At 36.5% G+C, this 17,779-nt stretch overlaps 1 protein-coding gene across 9 annotated transcripts in view; it reads left to right on the forward strand.

Moving 5' to 3' along the window:
- EYA1 (EYA transcriptional coactivator and phosphatase 1) overlaps positions 1-17,779 on the forward strand; it is a 329,500-nt gene that overhangs the window by 159,297 nt on the left and 152,424 nt on the right. For 5 of the 9 annotated variants that reach the window (XM_082674939.1, XM_082674943.1, XM_082674942.1 and 2 more), the window contains exons 3-4: positions 14,651-14,700; positions 16,263-16,381. The exons of 1 other annotated variant lie outside the window; for it this stretch is intronic. In XM_082674939.1, the coding sequence (XP_082531065.1) occupies positions 14,651-14,700; positions 16,263-16,381 (169 nt within the window). Of the gene's footprint in view, positions 1-14,450; positions 14,701-16,262; positions 16,382-17,779 lie in introns of those variants that run through there. 3 more of the 9 variants (XM_082674945.1, XM_082674946.1, XM_082674947.1) reach the window with 2 other exon arrangements.

The following is a 17,779-nucleotide window of genomic DNA, read 5'->3' on the forward strand; positions in this document are numbered from 1 at the left end:
TCTTTTCTGTTGTTGGATGTTCTTCTTTTTTAAAAAATTATAATTATTATTATTTTCCTCTCTTGTTTCATGGTTACAGTATCTTATTTCTTGAGGGATATCAGTTTAGTGAGAGTTTGTTTTTGTTTTGCTTCCTTTTGCCTGATCTCTGTTTCCTGCAAGTTGCTTTTCTCTATTCATTTGGTTTCTGCATTTCTTGGTAGAGGCTCTCCTCAGACATAGATAATCCAAGTTGGTGGTGTAAATTGGGATGCTTTTCAGCTTTTCTCACTGCCAACACTAGATTCAGCTTTCTCAGATCTGCTAAGTCAGTTAGCAGTCAGTAGTGGTCTGCCTGTTTTTTCACTTATAAAATGTGTTACTGTTTTCTTATTACCTTCCCTTTTAGTTCTTTGGGATTTATGCTTTTAAAAAACTCTATTTAGTGTTGCTCTAGTGGGGCTTGTAGAGAAAGCAAAACATAAATGCTCATGTCCAGTTGGCCACCTTTTCATTTATCTCCTCTCTTTTATGCATACATGACAAGCGGGAATTCTGTCTGTCTTGTTTACTGCTTCATCTCCCAGTGCCCACATTTCTGGCACGTACTAAATGCATGATAAATTTGCTGAATGACTGACCGGCTGGCTGACTGGCTTGGTTAGTTAGATTTCTGAACAGTCTAAAAGACGCAAAATTTTAAAATGACAGCATTGTTGGGTACATCTACAATGAGGTGTTTCTGAAAGGCAGAGGATGCAGACTTTATTTAAAGATACTTTTACTCTATTGTGTATCCTTACATTTTTTTAAATTCATTTTTCTAGATTTTTTGGTTAAGAATTGAAAAAGGAAACATAAACTGATGTTGGAGTAACAGGGCACTTCAGGAGAAATATGTTGGGTGTAACTAAAATACAGCGTATGGTAGGTTTTTTAAAAAACTGAACATTAACTTTTTATTCCATTTTCCTGTCTCACCCAAACACATATACCAGGTGAATACAGTGATTTCAGTTCTCTTCTAATTTCTTAATTTCCTTAGAGTTTGGTTATTCCCCAATGTTAGGATGGCAAATTTCTAGCACATTTTCCATGACTCAGTTTTGTTCCATAAAGTATTTTAAGTATGTTTTGAACATGAGACCAACATTAACTCTCTTACGATGATAAGTCCAACTTTAGAGTTTCCAACGGGGGACAAATATAACAACATGTAAGGAAAACATAGAAGCAAAGAAAATTCAGGGAAATCATTTTTCTTTCACAGAGCCCTGGCATGTTCCCTCAAGTAGCCAAGTATGCATGTATTAATTAATTTGAATAAAACTTATCAAGTACCTATTATGTGTACCAAGCTGTGCTAAAACTGGAAACTCAACCATGCCCTGTCTGGGCACTCATTCTATACTTGTATAATTAAATAGATTTGAAATTCAGTTTTCTATTGCTATTTTACTATCCGTAGGAGCTTTCCCAAAGCAGTAAACATTTTAATCCCCATGTCATTTTGGAAAGTTGTGGAACCTTCCTGCATCCTTTTTATTGGTTAGCCTGTTTACAGATTATAAATTGACACTGTAAGTGATATGACCATGAAGGGCACAGAAAAAACCCATGCTGAAGCCAGAATTAGAACGTGAATCTGTCGTGCATTTGTTTTAGTCTAGTGAGTAGCACCCTCTGAACTGTAGATAGATTTTAATAATCCTACACATTTATGGAAAAGGGCACCATTTAAACCTTGAACAGTAATAGAAATACAATCAAAGAAGATGGAAACATAGGGGAAGGAAATCAAGATTATCATATGTTGCTTCCTGAGGTCTTCACATGAAATATCTCATTTAAAATATCTTTTTGGGGATTTCCCTGGTGGTGCAGTGGCTAAGAATCTGCCTGCCAGTGCAGGGGACACAGGTTTGAGCCCCGGTCCGGGAAGATCCCACATGCCACGAAGCAGCTAAGCTCGTGCGCCACAACTACTGAGCCTACGCTCTAGAGCCTGCAAGCCACAACTACTGAAGCCTGTGTGCCACAACTCCTGAAGCCCATGTGCCTAGAGCCCATGCTCCACAACAAGAGAAGCCACTGCAGTGAGAAGCCCAGGCACTGCAACGAAGAGTAGCCCCGGCTTGCTGCACCTAGAGAAAGCCTGCACGCAGCAATGAAGACCCAACGCAACCAAAAATAAATAAATTAAATAAATAAATAAATAAATAAATAAAATATCTTTTTTCAAATCTAGGTCATTCATTGGTTAGTAATAGGCCTGATTTTGGGAAATTGTAAACAGAAAGCTTAGAGATGTAGATTCCTCCTTTTAAATAATCTTCAGTAATTCATCATGAATTAATTTATCTGTGGAGAGTTAGGTCATTTTTTCTTAAATTTATCAAATGCAGTGCCTCCCCAAAGAGATGAGTATACTAGTAACAGTACTGTAAATGTAAAACATACAAAAATCTGCGTATCTAAAAATGTTATCTTTTTTCTCCTTTAGAATGTCTAAGTTACAGACACTCCTTCTTTAAAAAAGGCCTAGGATCCAGCTGGCTTTCTGATTATTGTCTTGAATAACTTCTTTCTTGTTTTTGTCCTGGCCCTCCCGCACCTCCTCCCTAGCCCTCTGCAGCCACTTTCTGCTGGTGAGGAAGAGCTGTCCTCTCAGGCAAGGACAGGAAGGAAAGTGAACAGCTCTCCCAGGAGGCCGGAGCTAATGGGGGTTTTGCGGATCTTTCAGCAGCGGCTGTCGATGCTAACCGTGCAGTAGAGGTCTCCTTTACTGGCTCTCTGACCTCTTGGTAAACTATTTGTTTTTCCTTATATTGATTAAAAAAACAAGCCACCAGCCTGTAACTCCCTATCAACCAGGTGTTGTTTTTAAGAATCATGCACATTTAAAATACACGATTTCAGGAAAAAACCCTGATCCTGGACTTGGTTTTACTTTGCAATTCAGGTAAACCAGATCATCGATGCTATTACAACAGAATCCCTGAAAGAAGCAGCAGATGCTTCCAGACTTCTGTTTTTTCAAAGAATATGAACTACAAATTTAAAGGATCAGCCTAATATACCCAACATTAGGCCCTCTGAAATCAGAATTCTTATTAATTATGAGCATCCAAAGACTAAAAACCTGGAAACTTTGTTTACATTTTGGCCATAAAAAGGTACTCTTACTATTCAAACAAACTGAAGCTATTGTTTTCCTTAGCATGTAATGCAGGCTACTTTTTCTTACTCTACAGCATTCTAAAGTCAAATTCAAAAACCCAAGGCAACTTGATCGCCTGCAAGTATGAATCTTTACAGTAGAGAAACCTCTAGATTGCATACCTATTGACATTGCTTCATAAAAACATCTAGAATAATGGTGCTTCTGGTTGTGTTTCCAATAGCAATGTGATTGCAGCACCCTGTGGATTAAGTTACCGATCCTTTGAATTCTGACCTTCTGTCTAAAACAGCTTTAGAGGTTACTCTTTTTCTCCGATTTGGGAGCCTAGAGGGGGGAAAAGTTAATGCTGTTTGAAGGAAGGAAAAATTTCTATAGGTTATTAGATTTGGGTTTTTTTATTTATCCCCTTCCTGGCAAATCCTTTGTAGCAATAATAGAGCCTCTTGATTCTGAGTACTTAAACTACACCTCCAAATACATAAGGAGAATTGGAGTGCCTTTTGAATGTAATGATTTCCTCGATGAATAAATCAAGTGCTTATGATGGAATAGCTATTAAGATCCAAGCAATATCACATTGGATAAATAAAATTAAGGACTACAACAGGGAAGAAATTGATAGAACTGTCCATACAATAGCTTGTAAACCCAGACCCTTAGCTGCTCTTTTTAATATAAAGAAAAAGTTGGGAATATTTATAACCCTGCTTTAGGAAGATAATTCACATTTTTTGGTGAATAATGAGAAAAAAATATATAGCTCCTGATTTGATCATTCCAGTTTAAGGATTCATCACATTTTTGCCCCAATTGACCATTTAATGTATGTACTTTTATTTTTGAACCAGCAAATTAACTTGCAATATGTGTTTGTAAATAATCAGATATTATTTAGTGATGATGTCTATTCTCTATTAAATATATCATTTCCATATATCACACACCTTTCTGGATTTATTAACTTTATGAGGTGTCACCTTGCTCCAAAATGATGATACAACCAGGACACAGTGATGTCTCAGTGCCCCATCTACTGTTTAGCGGTAACTTTGATGGTGCTAGAGAAAGAAGGCAGATTCCAGAACAAATAGTTGGAGGCGGGGGGAAGCATATTTTTAAAAAACAGGATTCATACAGATAAGCTGTTACATTATGTATTAAAAATGAACGAAGAGGACTTCCCTGGTGGCGCAGTGGTTGAGGGTCCGCCTGCCGATGGAGGGGACACGGGTTCGTGCCCCAGTCCGGGAAGATCCCACATGCCGCACAGCGGCTGGGCCCGTGAGCCATGGCCGCTGAGCCTGAGCGTCTGGAGCCTGTGCTCCACAACCGGAGAGGCCACAACAGTGAGAGGCCCGCGTACCGCAAAAAAAAAAAAAAAAAAAAAATGAAGAATGTATATAGAATGCCGGCACAGAGTAAGCACTCAATAAACGCTAATTCCCTTCCTTCTTCCGTGAGAAAGTCATCATTTCCGAAGAATTTAAAAACTGTGAACTCAGCTGTCATGAAACCTGGAAAACACAGAGCAAATTTCCAGATCCTCTTAAAGGTATTGGGAGGTGCTGACAAGATGGGTTTTGCCCATGGCTTAGAGAAAAAAAGGTTGAAGAGACAACCTGGGTTTTCTAGGTTGCTTCATGTCAACAGAAATCCATTTTTTAGCTTGAGAAAGCAAAATAGCTTATTGCTCAGATTAAGCATATGATCCCAAGACCAATTGTTTACATATTTTTGGCAGAAGGAAGAAAAAGTAACTCTCTTTGCCATTTTGGGAAATCAGTTGATTTTAAAAGAGAAAATCCAATATGTCCTATTTTGTTTTTAGATTAAGTACCTCTATCATCCCATTCCCTCTTCTTTAAAACCTACTGCTGCCTTTGTTATCATTATTAGTTTCAAGAAGTGCTGCTCAAACTTTCTATTAAGAATAATAATTAAAAAAAAAAACATCCTATAGGCAGTCATTACTACATATGATAACAAGTCTCCCACTCTACATAAATAAATGGGTATTATTCATATGTAATAACCAATGTGCTTATTAGGGAGCCAGGAAATAGGTTATATTTCCATATTGTGTTGGTATAAAGGATCTAATTTTTATTACAATAATGTTCCATGGTACAGTGAATAGTTAGTAATTGCCTCCTTAAATTTGCTGTTAAAAGCTATTCATCTTGGAATTTGAATGGGAAACATTTAGCAAAATACCGGTAGACATTCAGTTTGGCGGATTTAATATCATTCTTAAAATAAATAGAGGATGTTTTACTTGGTTACGTTTCCGCAGAAGGCTACTGGGAGCAGGGCCCTCATTGCAGGTCTCGTGCCACTGGGAAAGAGTAGGTCGTGGAAGTGACCACTCCACATGCCAGCAAGGATGGTAATGTCAGCCATCTAGACACTGTTCCAAAGGTTCCATTAAAAGCCAGGAATGTAGAGCCGTGGCATGGACCACGAGAAAAAGAGTTATCTGGAAGCAGAGGCACTGGAAGTACAGTATTTTGGAATATTTGCTGTTCTACTTTGAGCAGTTTAAATCACAAAATGTTGACTATTTCCAGGTATTACTGATTTTAAGAATGTGGAAGAAATAATAACTAGGATTTCGCTTTTGAAGAAAAAGCACTGATCTTTAAGTGCTAATTCTATTTTGCAACTTACTGTACCATTATTCTTGAGTAAGAATCTTCAAAAAAATGGTAGAAACAGAGAGGTAAGAGATAGTGGGCATCAGACCAGGTAATTGCATGCATGCTTAATTCTAAAATGATTTAAAGGTAAACAAAACTAGAAGAAAAAAACTTCTGAGTCTGTCTTTTATTGGAAACTTCACAACTGCTCAAGAACTGTATTATCGTTCCTGGAATGGAAAAAGGGAAAGGGAGACATGTTTTAGCTTTTGCTTTCTCAGTGTTTGTTATATTTAATTGGATTAATCAACTGTATATTCATGTCATTTTAGAAAAGTTCCAACTTACCTTTTCAATTGTTCTAATGGATCCCTTATATCTACCCATGTCTTTTTTCTTTTTTAATTAGGCACATTTATTTTTGTAATCGTGCCTTTATTTAAACTTCTCTGTTCATTGAACAGCACTAACAACTGCTGTCAAAATTGCAGACTTCTATATAACCAGGCACATATCTAGACAACAGTTTGCTCTGTATGATAAAACTTGTTTGGAGATACATGAAAGATATCATCCTTTTTGAGGGTATTCAAACATTTTGTTACAGTTGACTATTCCAAGCGTTTTCCTTTTCCAGATAAAATTTATTTTTGTTTTAGTGTGGAAAAGGCATATTAGAAATTTTTTCCTCCTATTCGTATGTTTATGTGTTGAAATTTTTCCAGGAAATATCAGATAGTAATGTTTTCTACTATCACCTGTTTTTACTAATGGCGGATTTTCAGCAAGTTTTCCTAATTTCTGTTGTAATGGGTATGACTTTATTTAGGAACACCTTGGTCCTTAAAGTATATGGTTAATTCATGTAATTATAGTTGTGAAAATTTAGAAATAGGAAGTTAACAGTACACTACAAACTGGGTCTTCTTAGTAATGGCTTACATTTTTGCTGTTTATCAGAGGATAACTTATTTTGGTGTGAGCTGTATGGTATTTATTACATATTTGATATTCAGAAGTAGTAACCAGACAAAATTTATGGATATGCATGTGATTGTTTTTAGGCCATCTAATTTTGCTTTAGGAAAAGAAAAGCATTTAATAGTGATACACACTTTTGAAAAGTTAAAAAATAAATAAGTGGTATACATGGATATTTCTTGTAGCCAATGACTAAGCTCTTTGTGACGTAACTATGCCGCATGACCTATATCATATCAATTAGTGCTCACATTACATTCATCATGCTTTTCATCATTTTCTTCATAATGACATGCATCATTTCTTTAATGGTTCTTGTTTGGTTATATAAATAAAAATAATTGAATTTCAATATAAAAACTAATATAATGTGGTAAATTTGATTATATAAAAGTCAGATATGTTACATGATATTCCTGCTGACTTCATATGGTTTGTGTCTTCTAGATTCATCAGTATAATCTTTCATGGATCAGAAAAATAATATTTTATCTTATTATACCTAAAATAATTTTTAAACTATGGGAAACATGGCCACAATAGCTTAAAGTTTCAAATACGGTTGAATTCTCCAAACAGCATCTCAAATTTTATATTTTATGGAGCTTAGAAATAAATATGATAGCAAAAGCAGTTACTGTGCAGGTCTTTGATATCACAGATTGAATTATTTTATGTCACGGCACTAGAGACCTCCATTACATGCTGTATTTTATTTTCTGCATATATATTCTAGTATACTGAATAACCGATACTTCTGGTCTGGGAAAGAGCCGTAGGTGGTAACGTAATTCTATTTCGGCTGCATGAACAGATCCAATAGCAAACAACTGATTTTTGACCTTGCTTCCCAAATATGGTAGGTGGCTAGCCCATGATTCCTTGCCAGTACCATACAAAATGAAATCCTAGGTGAGTTTGCAGTTTAAGCAGTCTCTTAGGTTTGACAAAGTGTTCTCTTCTGAGGAATTTAGATTGGCATCCTTGGTGGGGGGTAGGGGGTGGGGAGCCATATTGAATTTTGGTCATTAGAAGTTTCTTCTTTGTTTGCATTGGAATGGTGCTTTCATTTACAAATTAGTAAAGTAAAGGTAAGACTGTCTGTTTTATGAGTTGATGATCTGAAATGTATTATAAAATCATTTAACAAGTAACTGTGATTTTTAAAATGTTTTTCCATACCAAGGCAGGAGGCTTAACGAAGAAGATGCTTATTATTACTAATAAAAAGACTAGATCCGTAGAGTAGTATTACTGTTAATGACGAAACAGTTTTAAGGAAAATCCAACGGGTATAAAGATTCTATTTTAGAGTACAAAATTGGTTATGATGAGTAAAAATAAACATTTGTATTTGAACTATGGTAAAAGGCTGGCAAAAAGCAGTATAATAATTAGTCATGTAAGTGATGCCTTCTTTAAATGTTTGAAATCAATATAATGGTTAAGTTATTGATTTAATAACTGAAGTCATTTATTTGCCTAAAACATGATAGTAAGTAAATATTTTAAACTGTAATTTAGTCATAATCTGAATAGTTCAACTACCTAGGTGAGCATTGTAGACTTTCATGCATAGATTGAGTTTAGTTAGAATTTTTTAAAAGAACAGACTGTAAGGAAAGAGTTCTAGGTAAAATAAATCTTTTCCCCCAAAATCATTTTAAAATATCAACACTGAAATATTATCTGGTTCATATCCAAAAGAATTGCTCCTGTAAAACTTGCCATTCTAGAAATCACTGCATAATTAACATTCAGGCTTTCATTGTTAAACTGATAATAGCTTACACGTTTGCTTTTTCTCTCCCTCTGCTTACTTAATATGGAAATGGCCATTCTAATTTTCATTTTCCCCAGACCTGTTAGTTGTTACATTCGGAAAAAAAATTTTTTTTGGGGGGGGAAGTATCGATTCCCTAAGTTTCAGGGCCTGAAAACAAGTTTTGGAAAAGTATGAAAGATAACGTGTAACTACTCCCCAAAGCTCGTAATTGGTAGCTGCTGTAGCAAGAGATGTGTATTGACAGTGTCTCTGAGAAGCGATTCTCACACAGCTGTTTATTCAGATAGCATGGGGCGCGTTCATTTACATAATAAATTTTTTCGGAGCAGCAAGGTTGAGTCAGAGAGAGCAGTGCTCCTCTCAATTGTTGCATTTAAACCAATAAGGATAGGACAAGAGAATAACTGTGGTTTGCGTTGCAAAAACAAAAAAAGCCCCGAGGCTCCACGGGCAGACCTACAAGGCTGCGCCAACAAATCGAGGGATGAGATGGTGCTGTTTCTTTGTCTGGGCTTCTCAGATGCTATCAGCTGCTGCTGTTTAGAGGGAAAGAGCGCGGGGCTCAAAGCGGTGACTAAACAGAACGGTGGGAGCTGATGGCTGCGAGTTTGGGGCGAGGTAGAAACTCTCCAGTGCCACTTCCGACTCTGAGCCTTCCTGTTGCCGTCCAGTGTGGCGGTTTTCTCGCCGGGGCCAGCGTGTGCGCTCAGTCGCTCGGCAGCCCGAGCCTGCAGCGGCGCCCAGGCGGCGGTCCTCGCGGCCCCGCTTCCCCCCGCGGACGCGCTCCGCTTCCCGAAGCGCCGGGCTCCGACGAGAGCCCCTAAGAGCCCTCCCGCGTCCTTATCCAGGAGCAAAACTATGTCAGGAATGGAGGTTTGCTAAACCAGAAAATTCGAAGGAGCCCAGGAAACTGGTGGATGCAGCAGATGTAAGCGCTGTAAGTACAAGCTGACTGTTTGAAAAACTGTTCTGAATGACAACAGCTGTCCTGTGGGCAAAGCCGAAGATAACAAGAGCGCTTTGAGTTATTGTTTTGATTTGTTTTAAAAGAAAAACATTAGGGCGTGGGGAAGATTATGACACTTTGTACCCAGTGCTTTATGGGCCACTGGGTTCCATCGTAAAAGTATAAGTTTTAACCCCCAAATTAGCTGAGCGATTAGAATCATTAAGAGGTAATTAGAAATTAATTGTTAACGATGACTTTTGTTGTGCTCTATGTAAATAAGTATATTGCATGGCTATATTCTTGTAGGGAGATCACTTCATATCTCTTTTCTGCACAAACCTCAACTATTACTGTGTGATATTGATTAAAGCGGTATCTGTCTATATCCATTGCAACACACAGATAACTTTTCCTATACATTTTAGTGGGATTGGAGAAAAGGAGGAAGGAATTAACATTTTCAAAGGACAACAGATAACAAAAATAAATTGAAACCACTTTTTAAGGAAGGAAATCCTTTCATTTCAATAAATAAATTTCCCAAACATTATATTAAAGGGCTCATCTTCAAAAGGTGAAATAATAAACATTTGCCAAATTAATATATTTCTCACTTATTGACATTTAACAGGACTTGAATGGACCTTGAAATTAAAAACAAGGTTCTTAAACTTTTGAATTACCACTTAAAATATTTGTCATTCAAAATCAGTATATGAATTGCTAATGACTCATGGGGTTATATTTCTTGGGAGGAGTTTTTGAAACATTTAAGCACAGCTTTTGCACGAATTCAGTAAATTCAGAGCTGTCACTGAATGTAGACAAGTGTTTTTATGTTTCATTTCTTAAAATGACAAGGGATACAAAAAGTCGCTAGTTAAGCACATAGTGTAGTTTTATAGGCTGGGGGTTGTTTTCTTGATGTGTCTCTCCTAGTAGGTTTTATTTTAGGCGTGTGAGTCTTTTCGCCCACCGTTTGGGATTTGAAGACATGCACACACGAATAGTCATGCTTTTTTGCATTATCAAATATTTGATATTTGACTTTCTCGCTGCTTGAGTTCTCCTAAGGCCCAAAGTGTTCAGTAAGTGAGCAAACAGCCATGGATTTTCAATCCTGAAAATTCTTCGCGGTGACAGACAGAGCAGCCTAACTGAGCCACTGTTCAGTTTTAGAATGCCAAAGGGAAGTCAACAGCTCTGGGAGTTTGGTAGACATAATAAATGATTTTCTCAAAAGAAAATTTCCTCTTGAATTCGAAAATTTATTTTGTAAGAATACCTTGGGGAGAAAAACACTCTCAGTGAGAATAAAGCCCCTTCCATTTCATCAGCTATCGAAAGTATTACATTCAACATCTTAAATAAATGCTAATTTTGAAAGCAATTCGTCAAGTCTATAGGTAGAATCAGTGTCCTTCACATACTTGTTTTTGTTTTCCTGGGGACTCTATTTTGTCATTTTCTTTAAACAAGATACTTTAAAAAGTGATACAGTCTATTACGTTTAAAATCAGTAAGGGTATTAAAGAATTCATTTTATGGAGTCTGATAAAGAAGGAGGTAAGTGTTAACACTGAAACGACATCTACCTCTTCCTGGAAGTTCATTTTAATTTTAGGTTTAGATTTTTATTACATCACTGACACCATCGTTGGAAATGTTGATTGAGGAACATTTTAGCAAGGATATATTGTGATTTAAAAGCAGCCTTCTGCCTAAGGCACATTTTCTTTCCTATAAAATACACTCTGATTAGAAAATTGCCATTGTCTTTCAAATTTGGGAGTACTCAGGTTGATCTGTGGTTGGGCAAAACTAGCTCGCCTGCCAACTCTATTTATTTAGATAAGTTCAGTACTTTCACTTTGAAAATTTCTTTTGAATTTGAAAAAAAAGTTTAAAATTATAGTCATTTTATAAAAATTGCTTCTAGCAAGCAAAAAAGCCAATGGAAAACCCATAATTTAAACAAGTACCTACATTTTATTTGCTCTCTGCTGCTGAGATTTAGAATCCCTTTCCATTTACAGTTTACTTTTCACAGAACATTATTAACTTTTTGGCTTCATACATGATCTTCTGTCAGATGCTTTTGATTTGTAATTTAGCAAAGTATAATAAACAGTGCAAAAGTCATGAAGTTTGCTCTGCATCCTGAGCTCTGTGGTAGGGAAAAATGTGATAAAATGTGTACCTTAAGTCTTGTTTGATGATCTCTCAAAGCAAGTTTGCCTTCTGGAAATAATTTCTGGGGTTGAAGAGCATGGTATTAACAGATTTAATGTGGCTATTCAATGGATTGGCGAAGTACTATGTGAGGTTTAACAAAATGAGAGAGACAAATTGAACATCAACAAAAGTTACATCTGTGAAGAATTAGAAATTTAATTAGAAAAAAGGCAAACTTAAAAGACCTCATTAACTAATCAGAAGTCAAAGTTACTAGTTGCGGATCCTTGAATTGAAATTCTAAGAAGTTCTGCTCTCTTTTTCTCTGTATTTTCACAACTCTGTCAGTACGCTACACTGGGTATTCTCTACAAAGAGTTTTAAAAAGCATTAAAGTGAAATGACTTCATTGTAATCTAAGATGACCATTTATAATGTTATGGGAAATATTTTTGCACTCCTAGGAGCATTTGAATTAAAAATACCAGATAAGGAGGAGACAAGAACCATACTAGGTTTATGGATGTAAGGCAGAGAATATGAGCTTACTGAATGCCTAACAGCATTTTTCTGAAAACCATGAAATATTTTGTTTTCTCTTTGAATGGAAAGGCGCCTAATTAATTATTTTTGCAGCACATTAGGTTTTTAGACCTTGAAAACCTAGAACCTTCCAGAGATATTGGCAAACATAAGAGAAAACTAACGCCAATCAGAAATAGGTGTTCTTTTTAGATAAGTCATTACAAGAGTATGTTTTCTTACTGCACTGTAATCTTGTACTACACATAAAAAACTAAAAGCATGTGAAGTGTAGCATTTTGTAAACTGTAACTAATTTTGCTCACATCTGTGTCTAATTGTTGTCTGCATTCGCATTCTTGAGAGTAGATTTATTTTTCCTGGACCACGATGTGGATTCAGCTGACCAGCCTAAGTGAGGATTAGTTGTTTTAAAGTTATTTTGATTAAAGAGTCATTTTTAAAAACAGTAACACACAACACATGGTTTAACTAATCCTTGAGACACAAAAGAATATATCTGATGTATACTTAATGAAATGAAGATCATGGATACGGGTTCAAAAATTGTAGTGTACGAAGTACAGTAGAGACTGAGTCCAGCCAGCCTAAAAAAAAAAGTACGTTGTTGTGAAAATGCATTTTTTTCAGTGAGAAAGCGTGTTAGAATGATTCTTATTTTGAAGTTCATTTTTTTAATTAACAGATTGACTTTGCAATTAAATAGGATAGGTTAAACCTCAAATATAAATATAATCAAACTTTCAAAGTATACAAGGAAACTAAAATTAGGTTTTTAAGATGATACTATCTAGCCAAGGTTAAAATAGGAATGTATTTTAATATGTAACAGAAAGTATGTTTTACATAGTCTTTCACATAATTAAGCCAAGAGAGTTCTTAAAATTAAGTTAGTTCTCACCTATAATTTATTCCAGGTGTATAAAAGTGGAAAAAAAGAAAAAAAAGGAAATTTATCCTTGAGGTATATCGCTGCAGTTTCCAAAGGAAAACATTTCATCTTGTGTGAGAACATTAATTTCAAAAAAAAATCAGAAGCCAGTTATCACAAAGTGACCTATCTGTAGGCATTAAAATGAAACTTTTATTGAGTACTCAGGCATCTCTTTAAAATTATTTTTCATCCCGCACATATTTTAGAAAAGTATACCTAGAAATTTCGTGTAACATTATACCAAGATATTTAGACTTTAACGATGCTTTATTCTTGCCAAAAAGGTAGTACTTTTTAATTTCATAAATCATAATTAAAAAATAACAGGACTCAACAGAAGATGCTTGGCTGGATAACTTTAATGCCATTTGAGATGCTTCAGTTTTTTCATCTTTGTTCTGTAACCCTAATTGATGTCTGTTCCGGTTGAATGAAAATACACATCAAAGATTTGGAATTCTGAGTCATTTTAAACGTTATGCAGAATTCCCTTTACCTCCGAGGCAGGCGTTAGCCCGAGCTTGTGGGCCAGCAGCCCACCCTCACCTGAGCTTATCACCTGCTGGCAGTTTTGCTGTCTCTGGACGAAGGGCAGTGACCAGCAAAGCCTGCAAGCTAAGTTAGCTGTTCAGTGAAATGCCAAATACAGATTCATCTGGAGACAAAAGAGACCAGAACTCTGGCCAGCTGAGACACTGAATTGATTATTCAACTATCCATTCTCTCTCCTGGTTTAAAATGGGGAAAATTAAACCAAAAGCGAACGGCTTTTGCTATTTCACCAGGCAGTGACGGATTTCCCTGAATTTAAACATTCACTGAATTTTCAGTTTGCTGGGGTACATGAGCACATTGCTCCACGATGGGACTTTGGGGAGGAGAACTTGCCTTTGCTATTTCTCGTTGAGTCCGGCACTGCCTGAAAAGTGGCCGAGAAGCCGTTTTGGTGAATGTTCAATAGTAAATATAGGAGAAAACCATCCCGATAAGGATAAGAACTGTCAGGTGTCAAAGGCATGGGTGGGAACTCTATTTCAGCTGGTGATAGCAGAAGATGAAAGATCTTCTGAGGATGCTGGAGGGTTAATGCTTGAACTACTGCTGTGAAACACACTCATTTTGCTAATAGCTATTTTTTTTTTCCAAGCACCTTGTCCAAGCTGCCTGAATAAGGCTGCTTTGCATGTTGATTGGGGGAGGGGTAATCCCGTTTGCAGCTGTCATAGGCCAGTGATGAATCACTATCCCGTCATTTGGCTGCCTTCCCCCCCTAACAAGGGGAGGAGGAGGGCAGACCTGGAGGAGGAAACAACAGTGGAGACCTCAACTTAAAGACAATATGCCTTTCACCGCTGCAGTATCCTCCTTTTTCTCTTTTGGTTAAAAGAGAGCATTGTAGTCCTGAGCCACGTGCTCTGTATAATTAAGAACTGACACTGAAGCAGAGTAACAACAGCTTCTAATTTTTTACCCCTGATCACAGGTGCAAACATCTCAAACCAGTTCAGATGTTGCTGTTTCCTCAAGTTGCAGGTAAGGATATCGTTGATATTTGACATTTGGGGAGATTACCTTTCTGTGACCCCCCCCCATCTATTTTTGTCTAGTATTTCTTAATTATTTCTATTAATAGCCTTGGTTGGAAATTACTTAACCATTTGTGTGTGTGCCTGTAAAAAATTGTTAAATATGTAGAAAGGGAAGAGGATCCTGGGTTTGAAAATGATTAGGGGTTCTAGTTTCTGGGGTTAGGAAAACTGTGAATGTGTCATGAGAATTAGGGGAGAAAAATTGGATTTTAAGCCATTTCCCATTTGAATCCAGAAGACTTGGGGAAGTCAAAACTCACTTTGGAAGTAAAACGGTTCATGTTAAGCCGTTTTAAACACTGACGTTTACAGTCAGTTTAAGTGCAGCCTCCAAATTAAAACGACTGGAGCTTTTATTGGCCTGGCAGGATGAGCAGACAGTCTTAGCTTCATACATATTAACCCCCTTCCTTTTTTTTTTTTTTTTTTTTTTAGAAAAACACAAAGTTTAAAACAAAGTGAATAGGTCTTAGACTTTCAAACACTTGGCTGTCAGAAAACAGAACGGTATCTAGGTGTGTTTTTAGTCACTTTAAACAAATGCTCGCCTCTCTTCATTAGGAAAAGATGCAATATAAGTGAATGGCTCTGAAATTGTGAACATGAGTAGTGGCTTCTGTACCCTGTAGGGCATACGCAACTGCCGAGTGGAAGAACTTTCGGGGGGATTTCGCTGGTTTTGTGTTGTAAAAATGCCCAATTTGAGCAGGGAAGTGGCATTGTTCTTATTTCCCTGAGTGGGTGACAGCTGAGGTATTCTGACTACTCATGTTGCTGGGGACTCACTGTATGCTGGCCTGCTCCCTCCTCACTTGGGCAGGCTGTATGTAATCCACAAAGCAAACAAGTGAGCCGACATCAGGATGTTTTAATGCTGCATTTGTTTCAAGGGAGACAGAGGAACAATTAAGCAGTTTACCAGAGTAAACACATGCATCAGGGACAACTCATTCCCTGTCACTGGACTATAGGCTTCAAGTGTGGTATTTGGTTTGGAGACCCATTAAATTACAATTGGGCGGTAAATTATAAAGGAGTACCTAGTGCTAATTTATCAGATGAAAGAGATTCCATAGAAAAGTGATTTTTTTTTTTCAATTTTACACTTTCGTCTTTTAGAAAAATAATGCCTTGGGGTTTTTTTCCCACCTAAAAAGAAAAGCATGATGGTCTGTTTTCTTTGATAATAAAAATAGATGGAATTGTCTCAATAGATCTTGGGACTTGATGAGCTATCGGAGGAGAGAAAAAGAGATTAAAAAAAAAACTCTATATGAATGTTTGGCTGAATAGGTAAGGCCAGTGACATCTTGTAATAGTACACGTTACATTTTCACTTCAGCCATCCTTTCATAACGTAAGACAAACTATTTTGAGTCGAAGAAGATAGATGCAATGGGACTTTTGTGCGAATGTGTTTCAAAGAAGGTGTCAAGTCGTTAGCGCATTAAATAGTGGGGTTATGAATTTGGTACATCTGTCAAACGGAAGGCTTCTTGTCTTTAGGTCTATGGAAATGCAGGATCTAACCAGCCCGCATAGCCGTCTGAGTGGTAGTAGTGAATCCCCCAAACTCGATAACTCTCATATAAATAGTAATTCCATGACTCCCAATGGCACCGAAGGTGAGTGTCTGCCTTCTCACTGTTTACTTTGCACCTTGTTTCTTCATCAGTATACACTGTGTTACTAGGTGGTTATGACTTCAGTTGTCAAATCCATGAAACCACTGTTTTATTTCTTGTTTAGGTAATTTGACTTACGAATCAGTATCCACCCTTACTTAGGGACTGCATGTTACCAGGTTATTATGACATTACACAGACTGGTTTTATTTCACATAGATGCATATGTATGCATGACATATTTAAGCTTTGAGTGTGTTTTTTCTTCTTGTTGATCGTTCTCCACAGCACAGTATCAATCTGCAATCGTTTTGCTCTATGAGCCATGAAAATTTGGATTATTTCCTTTATTTTACTTTCCCTTTGTTACTAAATATAACCAAATTTGTTTCAAGGCAACATTAGACTGGATTGTCTCTAAATATCAATAAAATAATTTGTGTGCCTAATGTTCTTGGGGCTTTGGCCATTGAAATATAAAGAAGTAAAAAAATACTTATTGTTTACAAATATACGACCTTACTTGGAAGATAACATGAAATTCATTTACTTTCTTAAAGATTAAGTATATACTTCAAACATAGTACTGTTACAATGATTTTTGTGTAATTAATACATGTGAATATTTATGTAAATTTCATGTAAATAGGAACGCCTACTTTAATCCATATATACCTAAGTCTAAACATAGAGGTAAAGCTATTTGTATCGTTAGCTGTCGTGCACGTTTATTTAGGTACTATACATATTTTTAAAACTTCATAGAAGGGTGTGTTACATATTGCATTGTATTTATTTCTACTTTAGCCTACTGAAATATTCCTTCTTCACAGATGATATTTTTGCTTATTTATTCCTTACTAAGCCTTAGGACCTTGATGAACTTAGAACCTAAGTTTCACTAGAATTATCTACATTAGAGTTCCATCCATAAGCAAAACCCTTAACCATCATTTCTCAATCACCATGATGATCTTTCATCATAGTTCTTAAAAACGACAACAAAAAAAATCCCAAATGCCATAAACTTGTTCGTTTGGTGCAATATTCCCGTATGTGTGAGGGAAGCCTTTTGAAACTGATAATGATGTGAAATTTCTGGTAATGGATACAATGTAAAATCAGTTGTTTCTGATAGGAGATAACTTTTACAGCCTCCGTGATTGTTTTTACATGTAAGTCGTCTGTATTTTCCTTTTTGAGTAAATACCTTCATTTATGGAAAATGGTCCCTGTCAAAAGTAGAAACTTTGCTGACGTAGCAAAAAAAAATCTCTGAAAAGGGTTCCTTTACATGGGAAACTCTTTTCTGCCCATTTCGATAGGCAATCAAAAAGAAATTTCAGTTATGTATAGGAAAGTCATTCTAGCATTTAGGAAGATTTTATAGAGCAGATG

This window comes from Grampus griseus (genome assembly GCF_964374135.1).
Source record: "Grampus griseus genome assembly, chromosome: 17".
In the NCBI taxonomy this organism is placed as follows: domain Eukaryota; kingdom Metazoa; phylum Chordata; class Mammalia; order Artiodactyla; family Delphinidae; genus Grampus; species Grampus griseus.